The following is a 19,416-nucleotide window of genomic DNA, read 5'->3' as shown; positions in this document are numbered from 1 at the left end:
ACTTGGTTACCAGGCATTTCTGCCGAAGTATCCCCTGGCACTCCAAATTCTACCTTATAAATCAGACCAATTTTCTAATAGCCCAACTTGTTGAAAAGTAAAAAACTTATCTTTTCCCTCCACCACCACTACCAAAAAAATTCCCTATTCCTTAAGGTCCAGACTGAGTTGACCGTTCTCTTTTGTGCACCAGACTTATCTCTGGAGTTAAGTCAGGACAGCAGGACCAAGCAATGTAATAGTCTAAACACTCCTAATAAGAGCACACAAATAAGAATATATACCCAAAAATCTGGAGACAAGCAGAAAAAAAGCCTTCTGCTCATCTGTGTAACAAGAGGACAGAGCTCCTAGTATAAGCTCCCTCCCTAACAGTTGAGAGCCAGACTAGTGCTAATTCAGCCACCTCTGGGGGACAATGGGAAGAAAGAGAAAAGCGGATAGATCCTTCAAATAATAGGCAATCCTCTAGCTGCTTTTTTCCTTTAATGCAGTTTGAAGCCTTTCATTCTTCAATATGCTCCTGGTTCACTCCCTTGACAAACTATAAAGTGTCCCATAAAGAGACTTTCCCCATCTTTTTGTATCGTAAAAAAACAGTTCCTACCTCATTGTCAGCTCCCAAGGCATTGATTTGCTCCAATTTATAGGTCCAATATCTGGCTTCCTCCTCTGGGATATCTACCACAAAAAAGAAGAAACCACATTATCAGATTAATAATTTAATCATGGGCTGATAACACTTTATTCAATCAAATGATCAAAGTTAGAAGGGTGGTGGCAATGGGCTGACTTTTCCAGTGGCTTGGTTCTTGCCATGAACATTATCTTGAATCTTTACAAAAACCACAATAATACACTATTATTCCCATTGGATCAGAAGACTGAATATTGTTAAGATGTCAATACTATCCAAAGTCATCTACAGATTCAGTGCAGTAGCTTTTAAAATTCCAGTGATGTTGGGGGAAGGGTATAGCTCAAGTGGTAGACTGCATGCTCAGCGTGCACAGAGTCCTGGGTTCAATCCTCAGTACAGCCTCTAAAAGTAAATAAATAAATAAACCTAGTGATCTCCCCCCAAAAAACAAAACCAAAATAAACAACAAAAAACAACAACAAATTCCAATGATGTTTTTGCAAAAATGGAAAACCCCAACCTAAACTTCATATGCAATCTTATATGGATCCAAAGAGCAAAAACAATCTTGAAAAGGAAGAATATAGTTAGAGGACTCATGCTTCCTTATTTCAAAACCTATTATAAAGCTACAGTAATCAAACCTGTATTGTACTGACATAAAGACAGACATGTAGACCAATGAAACAGAATAGAGGGCCCAGAAATAAACCCTCACATATAGAATCAAATTATTTTTTTCAAGGATATTAAGAACATTCAATAAGGAAGACAGCTTTTTCAAAAACGATGCTGGGAAAACTGGATATCCACAAGCAAAAACTGAAAGTGGACCTTTATCTAACACCATATAGAAAAATTAACTCAAAAATGGATCAAAACATAAATGTTTAAGACCAAAACTAGAAAACAGGAAAAAAACACAGGGCCAAAATTGTGTAACACTGGATTTAGCAATGATTTCTTACTTAGATAGGACATCAAAGGCACAGGCAACAACAAAAAAGACAAATTAGACTTCCTTAAAATTTTAAAAATTTCTTCATCAAAAGGCATTATCAACAAAACAAAAAAGTAACCCACAGAATGGGAGAAAATATTTGCAAATAATAGATCTGATAAGGAATTAATTCTGAGAATATATAGAAAATTCCTAAAACTCAACAACAAAAACCCAATCCAAAAATGGGCAATGGACTTGACAGACATTTCTCCAAAAATGATAACAAATGGCCAATAAGCACATAAACAGATGTTCAACATCACTAATCATTAGGGAAATACAAGTCAAAACTACAATAAGAAATCACTTCACATCCATTAGGATAGCTGATGTCAGAAAAAAAAAAGAAAAAAAAACACGTTAGCGAGGATATGGAGAAATTGGAACCCTTGTACAGTATTGGTGGGAGTGTAAAATAGTACAGCCACTATGATGAACAGTATGGCAATTCTTCAAAAAATTAAAAACAGAATTACCATATGATCCAGCAATTCCACTTCTGGGTATATACCCAAAAGAACTGAAAGCAGAATCTCAAAGAAATATTTACCAAAAAGAGAGAGAAAGATTTGCATACTCATGTTCATAACAGCATTACCCACAATAGCTGAAATGTAAAAGCAATTCAAGCATCCATTAATAATGAATGTATAGGCAAAATGTGGTATATACATACAAGGGAATATTATTCAGTCTTAAAAAGGAAGGAAATTCTGACATATCCTACACATGGATGAACCTTGAGGACATTATGCTAAGTAAAATAAGCCAGTCACAAAAAGACAAATACTGTATGATTCTACTCATATGAGGTACTTAGAGTAGTCAAAATCAGACATAGAAAATAGGAAGGTGGCTGCCAGGGGCTAGGGGGAGACGGAATGGGGAGTTATTGTCTAATGGGTATAGTGTTTCAGTTTTGTTTACAAGATGAAAAGAGTTATGGATATGAATAGTGGTGATGGTTGCACAACACTATACATGTATTCATACAACTGAACTGTACACTTAAAATGGTTAGGACACTTAATTTCATGTTATATGTATTTTATCACAATAAAAAAGTAGAGGAAAAAAATAATGGTATACATAGCCTCATTTCTGTATATTTAAGATAGACTATAACAACTTCCCCAAAAAATAAAACATGTTTTAAAAACATCAAATATATCCATATATCCAGCACAACAGAGAAACACTGAGACAAAATACGGATCAGATCAACTTTGGGGATATTTAAACAGACACAACTTATAATAGTAGTCCACATGTAAGGAATCAAAGACAGCCCTTTCTCCTTTGTCCCTCCTGTCCAAAACTTCACCTCCTTCCCCTTAAACCACTCCTCAGAAATCGGTGGCAATAGTTCAGTCTCATAATAAAACGTTCAAGTAATTTACTAATTTGTATAGCACTTCCTCATCCATTAAATGGTGCACTCTGCACTTGTTAAAAAGAAGTGAGAAAGGAGGAAGAGCTGCTGTTCTGCAGGTCTATGTGTTCTGATGTAGAATAATTCACCAAGAGTCACTGTTAAGTGGAAAACAGCAAGGGACAACACATATGTTAGAATATGCTTCTATTTGTATTTTACAGTGGGTAGGGGGTTTATATATATGCTTACAGATTCAGAGACTGACTCTGGAAAGATAACACAAGAAAGTATTAATTGTGGTAGCCTATAAGGAGGATAACTGATTTGTGAGGAGACATAATTTTCACTGGATAACTTTTTAAACCATTGTGCATGTATTACCACCTCATCCCTCAATATAGAGCTACAAGGATGTTTATCGCAGTACTGTTTATAATAGTACGAATTTTTGAACAAACAAAATATCTAACAAGAGGAATGGGTAAACATACTATAGTTTCAATTAAAAGCCCAGGCCCTGGAGCCAAATCATGCAAGTTTCAATGGCTTTACCATTTACTAGTTAAATGACCTTGTGTAAAAGAAATACTCTGTGCCTCCATTTCCTCATCTCTAAAAATGGAAGTAATAGTTGAGTCTACCTCAAAGGATTGAAGTGAGGATTAAATAAGATAACATATGTAAATGTTCAGTGACACACCCACTGCCACATTATAATTGGCTAACAAATGTTTTTATTATTATTGTGCATTCATACAACAAAATAAAATCAACCACTGTAAATATTCAAAATTTATATAGCATTTATATTATGACTGAGTAATTAGTAAATAAAGCAGGTTAAAATGTAATATATACAGTACTATTTTATAGGAAAAACTATGTATGTGTATTAAAAAACTTAAAGAAATATCAGTGTGTAAAAAATATCTCTAGTTGACAAGACTGTAAGTAATCTTTATGTCCTTTTGCACATCTGTATTTTCTGAACTTACAACATAATTTTTAAAATTAAAAGTTACTATTTTTAAAAGATGGTATAAAATTTAATAGAGTATTTCACAGTTTCTGAATTATTCAAAGGAAAATTCCTTTCCCAAAACAGGACATGCTGCAAGCTAAAAGTCTTCCTTTAGAAGGACCCTTTAAGTTTTTTAAAACTATATCCCAAACACGGTTATCATAGAGACAAAAGCTTATTAGCATAGTCACATTAACTTGCAAAGACACGTATCTGAGATTCTGTCTTAACGTTTATTAAAAAAAAAAAAGGTTATTAGGCATCTATTATGTGCCAAGCAAACACTAGAGATACCAAAATAACCTACACAAGTGCCCTCACGAAACTTAAAATCTGGACAGAAATGTATACTTCTCCCTATAACACAGTATAGGTGATGCAGTTTTGAAAAAGAGGAATGTTTGTTTAACATACAATCAGGGATGGACTGATGGACTTCTGGCATGACAGTGTGAGGAGCTCCACAGATTTATTTCCTAGAGAAATTGTATATACTAAACAAAAAATACCATTTAAGATCTCTGGAAATGGTCCTAAAGGCACACAGCAAATGAAGAAACATATTCAAGAAAATAAAATTTAAGAACTGCCAATTTCTATTGTATTTGAACCAAGATCCACTCCCACCACCATCCCTAATTCAACAAGACAGAAACTCCATCCCAGACTAATACAGCTAAGAGCAAAGCACTAAGAATAATACAAGCAACTAAGCCATAAACAAGAACGTCAATTGCTTTTCTTTTCACCTGCAACTTGGCCTACAGACACACAAGAAAGTTTTCCTTTCTATTTTTCTGAAGTAGTAATTGTTCTAAGGTTAGTTATTTCTGAGCTTATTGGAAAAATCTTGCCATTTTTGCTTAAGCAACATAAGATACAAAAAATAAATCGGTTGAAATCATAAAATAGCAGCAATAACAACAGTACATGTTAGTATCAGTAATGTAAACAGTCAAAATTAAAACTGAATAAAGTTTAAGTAACTAAAACAAGATACCATTTAAACAAACTAGACAGAAAACAATTAAAAATTGGGAAATTACCAAACGTTGGCAAAAATGTGCAGAAAAGACACCTGAGACATAGCCAGTAGGAATATAAACTGGGACAACATTTTTTTTTAAACAAGCAACTTGGCAGTACTATGAAAGGTAAAAATGCACATACTTTTTGACCTATTCGTTAAATTCTACTTTAAGGAATTTATCCTAGACTTATACAAAGCTGTTCATTACAGCAGTATATCAAAATAACTGCAAACAACCTACATGTCAATCAATAAAGGATTGCTTAGATAATTTATGATATAAAGCAGCTGTTGAGATCAGCAAGATAGATCTTAAAGAATACTATGAAATTATGTCCAAGATAATATGCTTTGGTTTATACAAAACTATATATCACCATATATACAGTACATAGAGTATGACCCAAATTTTGTCGAAATAAATTTCTCAAAAAGAAATGTCTTGTGCCCAAACCAAGACACAAGAAAGTTAACAGTGATTTATTTACTTGAAATGTAAATGAACAAAGTAGGAAGAGAAACCATCCACATTTCCATACTATATGAATTTTTACAGTTAGCATATTTTTTGTAATTTTTTAAAAATTACTTTTTAAATTACTATTCTATTTATTAGTACCATTTCAATGTTTCAGTTGACAAATCTTAAGATATACATTCACTTTAAGACAGTAAATGTTAAAATATCAAAAGAACAAATCATGGATATTCTCTAACAAGCAGGTATTTCATAAGTCATTATAATAGTAATAAGAAAAAATGAAAAGAATGCTTTTAGTGTGGATTCTTTAATGAGCACCATTCTAGAGTCTACTGTGCACCATTCCTGAGCTGGGTGTTACAGGGAATAGAGTAGAAGACAGAATGCCCCAAAAGGAGGTGCTAGACAGAAGAGTAGTAAGACAACTGGCAAACAATTTCACACAGTATGGTAAAAAGTATTAAAAGGTTTTTAAAATCTAATCAGACTTACCAAAAGGCAACTCAAATCTTGTATCAAGCAAAATTTTATGGGGAGTTGGGTTTTTAGTTCCACAGATCTCATCATCTTTCATTAATGTCTCTGCCTCCAACGTGGACCATTCCCCAGGCCCTTCCTAGAAAACAGAGATCCAAGATGAAACTTTACTCTCTCATGACTCCCCTCTTGGTTAAGAGCCAGGTGTTTTTCTCTGAATTTCCTTGCTCCTTAGAGAGCTCCTGAGGGCCACTCACATTTCCTAAGTAGGCAAACACACGACTGTCACCACCTTCCTCTGCTGTATGTGGCTTCTGTTCTCCTCCTTTGGTGAACAGCAGTTTCACTGTGCTTAGTTCTCTGCCAGTCCACTAAGGACAGAACTTCCAGAGCACCAAACTCAAAAACAAAGCATCTCCATGGATCAGTATTTAATTGTACAATTCTTAATGACTGTGTCACTGTGACACAGTCGCTACTGCTAATCACTAAAGAGCTACTAACATTACTAGTTAAGTTGACCTGACCTGGGGCCACAATGAAAATATTCTAAGTGTGTTTCATGGGAAATGATGCTGAGTTATGTTCTAATCTGATAAAGTGGAATGGAAATACAGTCTTGAAAACAGTGTATTGAAACAGTGTGAGTAACAATTGCCAAGCCTGTAGTTCCTTACACTCTGTTAGGGTTACATATGGAAGAAGGAAGACCGAAACCAGTTTCCTGGGGATAGGTGATTCAAGAAAACAAAACAGAGAAGAGAACACAGCCAGCCAGCTGAGGAAGTTTAATTAATGGAATTCCTCTCAGAGCAGTGTCTTAGAGGGGAATGCAGAAGCCACAGGTATCCTAGATCCATCTCTCTGTCCCTCTGTCTCTCTCACACACACACTGACTGACCTCATCCGACTGCCGAATTGTCTTCAGTGCAATCCACACAGTCCCCACCATGGTGTCCCAGATCAGTCCTTTGTTCCATACCTCCACACTCAGACCCAGGTCCAGGCGACTAATCTCACTAAAGGAAAAAAGAAAGCCCTTTAAAGAAAACCAGGTAATATGAAAGAAACAGTTATATCTCCTGTTTTGCTAAACTTATTTAAGGTCCTCACCAGGATCCTGTCATCAGGAAAAACCAAAATGTCCCAGATGCTGCAACCACTCTTTAGGTTCCCAGAAGCCTATGTAAGGTGCCCACAGAAAAATGCCTGTCAGTCTGTCCCCTCTCCTTTGGCGCTACAATCATGGTTAGACTAATACACAAGAGGAATGAGGCCAAGCAATGAGGGTATTATTGCCAGGAGTGCCTGCCTGTAATCTCCTCCCTTAAGCAACAGTTTTATATGCTTTATTGTTAATGCTAACACTGCTCCCAACATATACCTATGGATTGTATACAAGAAACTTTCAGGAAAAGGCAAGGCTTCTTTGTAAGATATATGAAAGAATCCAAGCAGAAATAAAAGGGCCCCTGAGAACATCTAAGTTTGATGGGAACATTTGGTCAGAGGTAGTTGAGGGACACTAGAGTATGCTAGTTCACACCACTCAGCCTCTGGAGAACCCATTAGTCATTATCAGTTAAAGCAGGCACTGTCACTTATAAACAAAATGATCACAGGATAATGATAAACACAATGACTTTCCTGTAATAACTAGGAAAAAATTATTTGAACAGAAATTATTTCAGAAAGAGCCAGTGACCACTAAGCAACAGCAGAGTGTTATGTGGTAGACTACCAGCTTGGAAGGGCTAACTCAAACATAACTACAATCTTAAGGTAGAATAAATAAACACTTAATGCTAAAAACATTCTCCAGAAAGCGCTTATGGAAACACAAGGTTAACTGAGGAGAAATGCAAGAAAGAGGAGAAAAGGTCAATTCCTTTTTGGAATTGCAGAAAGGTAGTCTCAGGAAAACAACAGCTATTCGTCACAGTAGAAGTTTTAAGTCTGTGCTTTAGAGAAAGCTCGGCTTCCCTGTTGTACTACTAAGATACACATTCTCAGATTCACAAGTTTGAGATGTGGTATTACAGCATCAGAATTCATATCAAGTGTGTTGAACATAAGTGAAGCAAAGAAAATTTGCCCCTTTTATGTAAATAGAATAGAGAACTACTGAGTTCATTTGTTCTTCTAATTATTGCTCCCTGAGCATGTACAACAAATACGGCTTGGTGCTCTGGGGAAGACACACAATATAGGACCCAGTTTCTATCTCTAAAAACTTCTAAGCTATCTGGAGAGCTGTTCAAAGACACATGGTAGGTGACTAAACCCAGCCACTATGTTAGGGTGTTCACAGTGGGGAAACAAAGCCTTTGCCATAGTTTCATTCAGCCTAATCAACTGATTAGCTTTGGAAAATACTTACAACAATTTCAAATCTTTTGAATCTAGAAAATAAAGATTACTTGGGAATACATACGTAATATTCCCAAAGCAAGTTCTAAATAGCATCTCTAGCCAATAGCTAAAACAAACAGCCAGAGGTCTTTACAGCCTGACTTGGACAAATAAAGCAAATTTGTTTTTCAAGAAACTCAGGGGAGTAAGGCCCAAACAATGAGGACTTCTTCCATAAGAAGCCTCTTGTCTACATTTGCTCAGATGGCACAACTAGGGGAGATATCAGAGTTCTGTTTATGCCTCATCCCCAGAGCTCTGCAGAAGTTTCTTTTCTCTATCAATTAACTCAATCAACAGTGTATGTGCATACATGTATACAAGATTCTGCACTAGGCAAAGTCACAATAAGTGAAGGTGCCCTCCTTGCCCTTATGAGATGAACAATCTAGTCCTAGAAATAAGACACAGAAATATTAAAGTTCAATGAGAAATACCAAAGTGAACATTAGATACTATCACATAATACATCAAGGAGAAAAAAAAAGTAGAAAAGGGTACAAGTGACCAGTAACGGAGCTGCCAGAGATATAAGGATAGGGTGGGAGGAATAAGAAACAGGAGTAGGAAGGTGGAGAACGTAGCTAATAAAACCCACGTGTAAAACAAGAGAGGACAAAATTCACACAACATCTCAAGGTGGGAAACAGAAGAAAATTCTTACATATCACAGCAGGGTTGAAAGGGGTAAGTGTTATGGGAAATTGGAAAATAAACACATAAGAATAAAGCTACCATACTGATGAGAGATGACAGAAGACTGCTATGTTACACATGCTGGGAAGAGTTTTAACAGTCAGTGAGTATTACAGTCAACTGGAAGTTGGAAGAAAGTAGAATCACTAGGTTTATTATATACCACAGCCAGAACTGTGGTGTGGTGAACACTGGCACGGGAAGAGACTTGAAAAGACTGTTCATAGCTGACTTTATAAGAGTGAAGAGAGAAACACATGGCCTCACTCTGATGTCACTGTAACTGAGGGAATGAATGAGGTTTACAATCTTGAAAGAGAGGCAACCAGTGAGGAATCTGACACCACTGGCTTCTTATTAAAGCCCCAGTTCTCCTTCAGCTTCCAGGACACCACTATCTCATTTCTGCTTCTTCCTCTTTGTTCATTCCTTCTTTGCCCGCCTTATCCCCTTATTAAATGCTCTTGCTCTCCAGGCTTTCCTCACCCTGCACACTCTCCCTAAGCTTTCTCATCTATGCCTATGCCTTCAAGTGACCAAAATATTTCTCCAACTCAAGACTTCTTCCATGAGTACCAGGTTCAAGTTTCTTACTATTTTCTGTAAATTTCTTCCTACCTGTCCTGTAAGAACCTCATATATAAGCTTTTCCATAACTGATTTCATATTATCTCCTATCCTAATGATAGCACACCCCCCACCCAATGATTCAAGACTTAGCTCGAGCTCCTTAACATTTTCTATCCATTCTTTTCTATCTATCCCTTCTGTTATTGTCTTAGCCCAAATCCTCATAATCTTACCCTTTAACTACTATAATCAAGTTTCCTAAATGTCAATAAAAGCAGTGGTATATTTAAAGCTCATAGGATTGGGATGTTTCCCCATAAAAAGTCATCCTATATCTCTCTGAGATGCAATATAAACTTGCAAAGCAACTTCACTTCAATCTCAAATTTCACAGCAATTTTAATACATTTTCTTGTTTGACCCTCTTGGGCCCACCTTCTCAAAAAAACAAGCATAACCTTGAAAGAGACGGTAGACCTTTACAAATAAGGAAGCTGACACTCAGAGAAACTAAGTGATTTGTCTAGTCCTTCAAAATAATATTCTACATATTTTTCCCCTTTTCCAGGGCAGGAAAAAAATTCCTGAAATTTAAGAGGAAAAAAGGAAATATCAAGTTTTTAAAGTCAGGGCTTACAATCTTAATATACTAAATTTTGTGTCATATGTAAGCAACTCTACTCATTTTTATGAATTAGATGAAGGTAGGACATTTTATTCAATAAAGTGAAAGGATTATAAGCACAAATCCTCATCTTCAAAAGCAGGTGACCTGTACACAAACAGAATCTCTCACATGCATAACTACATTCCTTCAAGGAGTCTTCTGAGAATCAAAAAAATATTAAGTTACATTTAATAGCATGCTAAGTATGTTATACTATGCTTAATACTGACCACTGGGAAAATCTGACGAGGTAGTATTTTCACCCATGTACAAACTAACTGGGAGTTTACTTGCATTCATAATTTACCTCTAAGAATAGATTTTGAATCGGGAGAAAACAAAACTGCAGATGTATTTCACCTACCATAAACCTCACTTGTTTATCTCTCTAGTTTTCAGAAAGAATATTTAACATGCTATTAAAAGATGTTTTTAAATATTTAACATATTTTATAAAGCATAGATATACAAAAAATCTTTAGCCTCTACTTGTTTACTCCAATGTGATCACCTTGGAAAGATTATCAAATACTGTAGGCGTGCTGCTGCTGCTAAGTACTTACAACATAAAATCTTGTTCCCAGGAAGGTTGATCGCCACGAACTGCTACAGTCGTGCTCTTCACATTTTGCACTTTCAGGGTCACATATGTGTTAAATTTGTCTTTGAAAAAAATGCAAAACAAAGACGTAATACTTAGTGCTAAGATTGTTCCCCAATCTCACAAAGCCCTTGGAATTAAGTAATGTCCAAATTACAGTATTACATGTAGAAAAAAAATGAAACTATATATTGTACAATATAGCATCACTCTAAGCATAGAGCTATAAAAAATTATAAAATACATACTCTTCTCAAAAGCATAGTCTATAACAGTGTTTTTCAAATTTAAGAAATATATTTTATATTTGACCATTGGATACACAAACACACATATAAATGAAAACAAAAGCTTGATGAAATGTAAAATGTGATACATTGATATTTCCTCTTCTAACTTATTTAATTAAAATATTAATCATAACCAACTAAACTGATTTTATAGCCCACCTGCAGACTGAAAAAATAATCTAATTAATATTGTAGGAAAGATATGTAAATTTAATAAAATGTAGAAATAAAAAAAGTGGTAAAGGATTGCGGAAGAGGAAAGAGTTACCTCTCATTGTTGACAAGGACAAGAATTGAGGAAAAATCCTCATAAAGGAAGTAGATTTCAAGCTTGTTCAATTCAGGTTGGCCTAAAAGCACAACTTACATAAAAAGAAGTATTATCCCAGAGTCGGGAAAAGGAAATTCTCTAACCTAAGAGTTTAAGTTGAATACTAAACAAAGGTAGGTGACCTGGAACTCAAAATTCAGAAATTTGACCTACTGCTTAACACAGTACATTTTGTATCCACACTACTACCTTTGTGTCAGCCATGATTATTATGTAACTTTATAAAATGAAAAAAAAGACTATCAGGTTTTTTTTTTTACAAGACTATCATTTTTGATTCAACAAATTGTCAGATTGCTTAAAATGATTATTTAATGTTAGAGATGTGAGAAAATGTTAGAGATGTCATGTACCTTCTCTTAAGTATCATTAAAAATTATGTTTTTTTTTTTTTTAACCAGTGGGGAGAGGTAAGGGAGGAGGCGCAATGCACGAAAGAAAAAGGGTTACTATGGGATTGTATGAAATAATCTGTGTGAAACTTTTGAAAATTATAAAATACTATAGAATTTTTTTAATTATGTTAGCTTTATACTTAGGCATGGCAGGTTTACCACAATTATACCAAAGATCAATGAGGATATAAGCCCACCCACATGAGGGAATCCCCATCCATATCCAGTAGTAGCAATGCAGTAGACCACTGGGCAACATTTTTTATCACAGGAGTTTATAATCCATTCCCTGTATCCCACCATAGCTGACCAGACCCACGGTAGATGCCACCCAAAAGCAGTCAGCAATCCATGGGCTGGCCCAAAGCTGAGACCATTATGATTTCCTCTCAAAAGATTTGAAAAAGGGAAAACCAAGAAATAGTAACAACTGACTGGTGCCGAAGCTAGGAGAGGCATATACATTCCTCTGAAGCAGCCATTATGGGCTGTGTGCAAGACAAGCATGAAAAGCCAGCTGGAAGAGAAAGGAGAGCAGCACAGATTCACCCGGAGCCAATGGAGAGAGTAGTAAGCTCAGAAACTGCTTTAGTTCCAGTTATACCCAAAGTTTGTTTGGTTTTTTAGATTTTCTTAGGTTCCCAATCATTGTTTTTTACCCCCAGTAATCCCTAGTACCCTCCTTTTGCCCCAGAAGAAACCAAACTAAGTCTTTGTAACTTGACATTCACAATTAAAGAAATGTGTATTAAACAAGAAGATACCATTTTCACCTTCACATGGGCAAAGGTTAAAAAGTTTCATATTATCTAATGTTGATAAGGATTTGGGAAAATAAACATTCATATACTTTTGGTCTAAGCGTAAGCTAGCAAAAACTTTCAGAAGCACAATCTGGCAGCAGCTATCAAGTTTGTTTAAAATACATGCCTTTGGCCTAGCAATTCTCTGCTTCTCAACTCAAGTGTACAGATACATTTACAAAAGCAGGCAATGATAAATGCACAAGAATATTTATTGCTTACAATAGAAAGAAAAAAAAGCATATGACCTAAATATTCAATGAGGGACCTAGGGTGCAACAAAATTCTGTAGAATACCTTAAAAGAAAGAACCAGATATATGTACACATACACATACACAAGAAAAGAACTTCATGATATGTTGTTGGAAAAAAAGCAGGTTGCACAAGCTGATCCATTAGTGTATACATGCACAGACACAGAAAAAGTCTGAAAAGGTATATAAAAACTTCAAAACAGTTACTTCTGAGAAGAAATGAATTGGCCAAGAAGTAAGAAGACTAACTTTTCACTAAATAGACACAGACAGATTTTTTTAATGTTTTACAACAGCACTGATTCTTTTCCAACTTTACTGTGGTATAATTGGCAATTTAAAATTGTATATACTTAAGGTGTACAACTTGATAATTTTATATACATATACAACATGAAATAATCAGCACAATCAAGCTAATTAACATTCATCACCACCTCCCAGTTATCATTTTCTCTTGGGGAGGGAGGCAGAGAAGGGTGTTGAGAACACTTAAGAGCTACCCTCTTAGCAAATTTCAAGTGTAATACCTGTTAACTATAGACACATTTTTGCACATTAGATCTCCAGAAATTATTTATTTTGCATAACTGAAACTGTGTACGCCCTGACCAACATCTCCCCATATTGCTTTTTAATAATTTAATGAAGCTAGTGAATTTAAGTTAATAAATCAAATGAAATTAATGCTTTTTTGAAAGACTGCTCTTAATTCATAGCAAGTATGGAGAGAAGGACATAATAATTAAAGGCCAGCCTTACCTGGTGAACCCTGGAATTTGGCTCTTTTAACTGTAAAAGAGAAAAAAAGAACACCATGAAGAATTTTTGCAAATTAATTTATTTAACCAGCATTTCTTGAGTAACTACTATGTGCCAAGATTAGACTTAAAAATCTAGCCCTACATCTAAATCATTAGAGAAAAAAAGCTGGGACTTCTGATCAAAGCTTGAAGGCAGAGAGTTAGAACATCCCTTAAAAGTAATCCAATTTAATCTCATACTCAATGCAGAAATCTCTCACAGCCTCCTAACAAGGAGGCAGAGGGAACTAAATTACTCCTGTGGCAAGCAACCAATTTCATGTCATTTATCTTTTAAGGTTTAAATTATCTATGTTCTTTATTTAAAACCCAACATAGAAAATTCCCTCATTCCATTCAGGCCAAGAGAAGGGCACAGCAGGCTAAATCTAGACAATAGGTTTTAAACAAGAGTGAGAAGTAACTTCTTTCTGGGAATAAGCAGATCTCAAGAATTCCCTTCCAAATGATCACAAAGAACTCTGTTTCCAAAACCTCAGTGGAGAACTGCAAAAGATAGAATCCCACACTGGGATTCTAGCATGCTATCTCTTAGGAAAGGTCAAAGACTATACCTGCAGGAAAACTGCTAAACTCTAGAAAGCAAAGCGTTAGCTATCTTTCTGTCAATGATGATTAGGGCTAAGTGCCAAAAGGTGGGGGGAGGGGGGATTCCAAGACATAATGCCTGAAAAAGATATTCAGAGTACAGATCTGCCATTCTCCTTGCCCTGCATTACAGCTGAAAGCTCACCTTAGCTGACATCCAAGCCCTGCTTTTTCCAAGAGATGGGTGATTCAGTACCTTTGACAAGGTCCTCTCTATTCTCCTCTCCATTTAGCAGCACTTAGTGCTAAAATCCATTTGTTTTTATTGAATCAAAATATGTCTCCTCTGGACTGCCCCTTGTGGTCTCGTGTCAATTACCCTTTCCAATTATTCTTCAATAATTTCATTTAATTCAAGATTTACTGTAAAAGCTACAGTAATCAAGACAGTGTGGCAGTGGCACAAAAATAGACATAGACCAATAGACTAAAATATATATACATATAAATATATAAAATCGACTGTATAATGTTATTATAAAAACATATATCCTTATCTCATACCACATGCAAAATCTAACTTGAAATGAATTACTACTAGAACTAAATATAAGAGCTAAAACTATAAAACATCTAGAAGAAAACATAAGAGAAAATCTTAATGACCTTGGGGGGTTAGGCAAAGATTTCTTAAACTGGATACAAAAAACATGACAAAAGCCCACACTTCCTGCAGTCCACAGCTTTCTCCCTGCAATACAGTACTAGTACTAAATCCACACCAACTGAACCAGCTAATGCTTCAATTTATGCCCACACGAACCAAAGCAAAGGAAAATTCTGAAAAATATAGTGATGTGCATAGAGTAAACAAAACCAAGTTGCAAACCAGTAATATATATCTGATTTTATTCACGCATAAACATTTCTGAAAGTCTTTAAATATCATTGCTAAGCTTCCACTTTACTTCATATCTATTTATCAAAACTTAAAGGGAATACTGATGAAGTATACGTAACTATGTTACCCTGTTCTTGGGAAAAAATAACCTAATTTCTCAAAGAATCAAAGCTACTTCTCAAACCAAAAGACAAACAACTACTTACGTCAAACTTTAACTAACAAAGCCAATGACTAATTCTAAAGTAAACAGAGTCCAGGTTATAAATGAGCATGTACAAATGCTCAAATATATATATTTAAATGTTTTCTAAATAAATACACCTCAGTTGGAATAGAGTTTACATTAACACACAATCAGATTTCTATGGTTACTGTTTATCAGAAATAATTCTGGCTTGGTTATACAGACAGCACAAGGTCAGTCTAGCCATCTATCCACCTAATTCCTTCATTAGACAGTTTGTTCAGGCTACAGTACAGTGAAAGGAAAATCTGGACATTATTTGAGTCATTCAGCTTAATGTTTTAACTTCAATTATAGTAAAACCATTATAGTAAAATCTCTTATCTTGCACATAAATCATAACTACTTCTTGGTCTTTATTAAAATCCATTAAATATCCCATAGGGAAGCCAACAGGTTATTAAATTGCTGATATATAGCAGATATATACACACATTAAACAAAATCAAATGTTTACTGAGCATTACTTATTATGTGAAAGATTCTGTGGTCCTGCTTAAGATATCTCAAACTAGCTACAAGCTAGAATTCAAGTCATTAATGTATGTGTGTGTGTGTGTGTGTGTACACACGTGGACACGTACACACATGTGGTGTGGTTCTTAGTAACTTACCTCTCTTCTCCAGTTGTAACAAAAAGTAGAGCCCTAGACCTCAAGAAAGGTAGCAAGTTTTCAGGACATGATGGAAACAGCATTTAAAGATTATAGCAAGAAACATCTGTTAATACCCTAAAAGGAGAACAAAGGTTGTAAGTGACTTTAGATTGGCGTTCTGATAGAAATGGCTGGGTCACTCCAATGAAAGCAACAGATACTGACACCACAAAGACACAGTCCTCAAATATCAAATATTGGTGTCATTTCATTTCAGTGATTTCTTGTGATTTCATTATAGTGATCTCTTAACTGTAAGCAGATTGGAATCATTGATGCAGCAATTAATACATTCCCTTGTCTGTTTTATTTGGGTTTTTATACACATTTTCAAATAACTTATAAACTGTCATAATTTCAAATGAAGCACTACACTGGCACCTCTTAGCTTACCAGAGGTTTAGCTTACTAGACGCTTCTACAAGATTCTTTCCAGTTCTCAAAAATTAAAGATATAAACCCAGAGAACCATGTCAAATTCTACTCTATATGGTAATATTCCACTAGGAAAAAGAAATCAGGGTAAAGTGTATATAAAGTATAATACAATTTTGTGTAAAGGAAAAAAGTTTACGTATATAAACACAATACAGAGAAGACCGATGGAATTACAATTTTTTTCTCTTGATGTATTTTCCAAAATTTTCAAAGTGAGCATATATTGCTCTTATTATAATGAGGAAAATAAATTGTCACCAAAGCTTTCTCTACCATCCCCTAGATGAAATCTGTTCTATTTTAGTTTTAGTCTATAATGTCACATCATACTTTGTCCTATATCACAGTTAGTCTCTCATACCTGTCTTCCCTGCATACTGGTTGAAGAATGGACCACAACTGCTTATCTTTGTAAGCAACATAATATAGTGTATACAATGATGTCTAATATGTGTTCTTTAAGGCTGTATTGTGCTTCAGATGAAAACAGTAAGGCATATTAGGCTAATTTGATACAGAGCACAGGACAAACTTTGAACTTTAGTCTCTTGAATAAACTCCCGTTGAATCCACAACAAAAACTAATACATACACTAAATGATAGATAGATATTCCAACATGATAGTTCTCTTAGTCAGATACAGTCAAGACTAGTAGATGCTAAAATCTTCTAGTATCAGTTGCCTAAGAACAGCCAACCAGGACTTTGCCAGACCTAGCCAAGTAGGAAAATTTACAATTTTATCTAAGTTGATTTAGTATATAATGTCCCAATATAATGACTACCTTTCTCATTTTACATGAAAAGTAGTTGTATTTCAGTGGCACAAGTATCATCTTGCCCACTTGACAAAAGATAATTAAGAGAAGAGAGAAAATTTTAGTCTTAACCTAGTGAGACTCAAAAAACAGTTCTCCTGAATTCAAAATCCTGGATTTTCCATTATACTATAGGTCCTCCCAAGGGGAAAAAAAAAGGAATTTAAGTTGTGAACACTATTAAACTAGAGCCATAATGAACTCTCCAGTCTATAAAACACCTGCTATAATGTTGCCCCTGAAAACATCCTAAGCAAACAGAAACCATAGCTAGAGTGAGACTGTTTCACAGCCAACAGTGCACAAAACCATCTTCCCCTAAACTTTATTATAAGACTTTTTCATGTTTCAAAGCACTATCGTATATCATTAATTTTATAGTTTGTAGTTTATAGTTAGTCAGAAAAATATAAATTCACGTTTACAGTACATAAAAGTACTAACTTCCGTGGGCCAAATGCCCTTATATGTAAAATGAGAATAATAAAGATAAACAAAGTTATTACAAGACTTAAATTATTAATCCTATCTGCCTATTAGCAGAGAGGTTGACAAAGAGTAAGGGCTCATAAAATGTTAGCTTCAGTATTCTATTGATTCTAAAATGATAGGACATTTTCTCCTATTTTAACAACTTTGAAATCAAAATGTGTTTTACAATCAATGATGTATCATAGATCAATAGTATTTTTTCTTATGATACATAAAATGATACTTCTTACAATCTCTGGGATCTTACAGTTGATAAAAATGCAGTATACTATGATGATGCTGAGTAAATGTTTACCCTGCCACCATTCCTCCACCCAACAGATCCACAAAGAATAGACCAAATCTATACCTCTAACTCTGATCTCCCAAGTCATGTTTCAAACTGTAATATGTGGACAGACTGGCAGCATCTCAAATTTAACACACCCAAAACCAAAATCATCATCTCCTTAGAAGCTATTCTTTGTTTCCCATCCCAATTAATGACATCATAAAGAAAAACCTGACTCCACCTTTACTCCTTCCTCTTCCTCTCCCAGCTGAGGCCTTTTCTGTCTCTCAGTTGGAATCAAACACTCCATCTCTGAACCCCATTTTATTTTGTACCTCTATTTTAGAAATTACCACACTGTATCTTGCAACATATTTAGTTCTACATATGGCTGTCTCCCCATCTTGGCTCTCAGTTTCTTGAGGACAAGGCCCATTTCCTACTCATGTTTCTATACCCTGGTAATTAGTTCAATGCCTCACCCACAGCAAAGTGCTCAATAAATGTTTATGGACGTGATCACATCCTCTTTGTTAATAAGTTTGAGAATACTTAAGCCTCTATAGAGGAATAAAAGGGAACAGCCAAGAATAAAAGTGACTATAGTTACAAAGGAATTTTACACACATGATCTCATTTAGAGTTTAATTCTCAACTCTGAGGTACACTGAACAAATAGTAACACTTATTTTTTAATTGTGGCTTAACAGTCAAGAGGCTGGCCAAAAGTTTTCTGTGATAGAAAAAAGAATTCAAACTCAAATCCAATTACAAATTCTGTGCTTCAGTCTATAAATTTTTATCCTTCTGCCCCTCCCCCTCAGTCTCATTCTCACTAACTTTCCACCCCAATGTGGCCCACAAGGCCCTCTGGTTGTGTCCTACCTACCTCCCCAGTTTCATCCTGACCCAGTTTTCCCTTCCTGTGTGCATGCCAGCTGTATTTGCCCTCTTTCAGCTCCTCCTCCTCACAAGGCCTTTGCACATTCTGTTTCCTCTGCCTAGAATATTCTTCTTTCCTTGCCTAAGGCCTCCTCTTCTTCCAGATCTCAGTTCAATCTTCACTTCATTTGTTAAGGCTTCTCTGACCTGAGTAGGTAACTTTCCCTATCACATGGTCTCATAACAACATGTACTCTCTTATAGCACAAATCATCATTGTATTTTTTTCCTAGTTGTAATTTTAAATTAA

At 35.3% G+C, this 19,416-nt stretch overlaps 1 protein-coding gene across 4 annotated transcripts in view; it reads right to left on the bottom strand.

The window, feature by feature from the left end:
• The window catches only part of UNC13B (unc-13 homolog B), a 167,043-nt gene that overhangs the window by 135,350 nt on the left and 12,277 nt on the right, over nt 1-19,416 (bottom strand). For all 4 annotated transcript variants that reach the window (XM_045515180.2, XM_045515181.2, XM_045515182.2 and 1 more), the window contains exons 2-6: nt 13,811-13,840; nt 10,936-11,035; nt 6,929-7,046; nt 6,043-6,166; nt 608-681 (exon numbers count right to left, since the gene is read on the bottom strand). In XM_045515180.2, coding sequence (XP_045371136.1) covers nt 608-681; nt 6,043-6,166; nt 6,929-7,046; nt 10,936-11,035; nt 13,811-13,840 — 446 coding nt within the window. The remainder of the gene's footprint in view (nt 1-607; nt 682-6,042; nt 6,167-6,928; nt 7,047-10,935; nt 11,036-13,810; nt 13,841-19,416) is intronic.

Source organism: Camelus bactrianus, chromosome 4 (genome assembly GCF_048773025.1).
Source record: "Camelus bactrianus isolate YW-2024 breed Bactrian camel chromosome 4, ASM4877302v1, whole genome shotgun sequence".
Classification (NCBI taxonomy): domain Eukaryota; kingdom Metazoa; phylum Chordata; class Mammalia; order Artiodactyla; family Camelidae; genus Camelus; species Camelus bactrianus.
The sequence above is the reverse complement of the archived record's forward strand: the minus strand, read 5'-3'. Positions and strand labels throughout refer to the sequence as shown.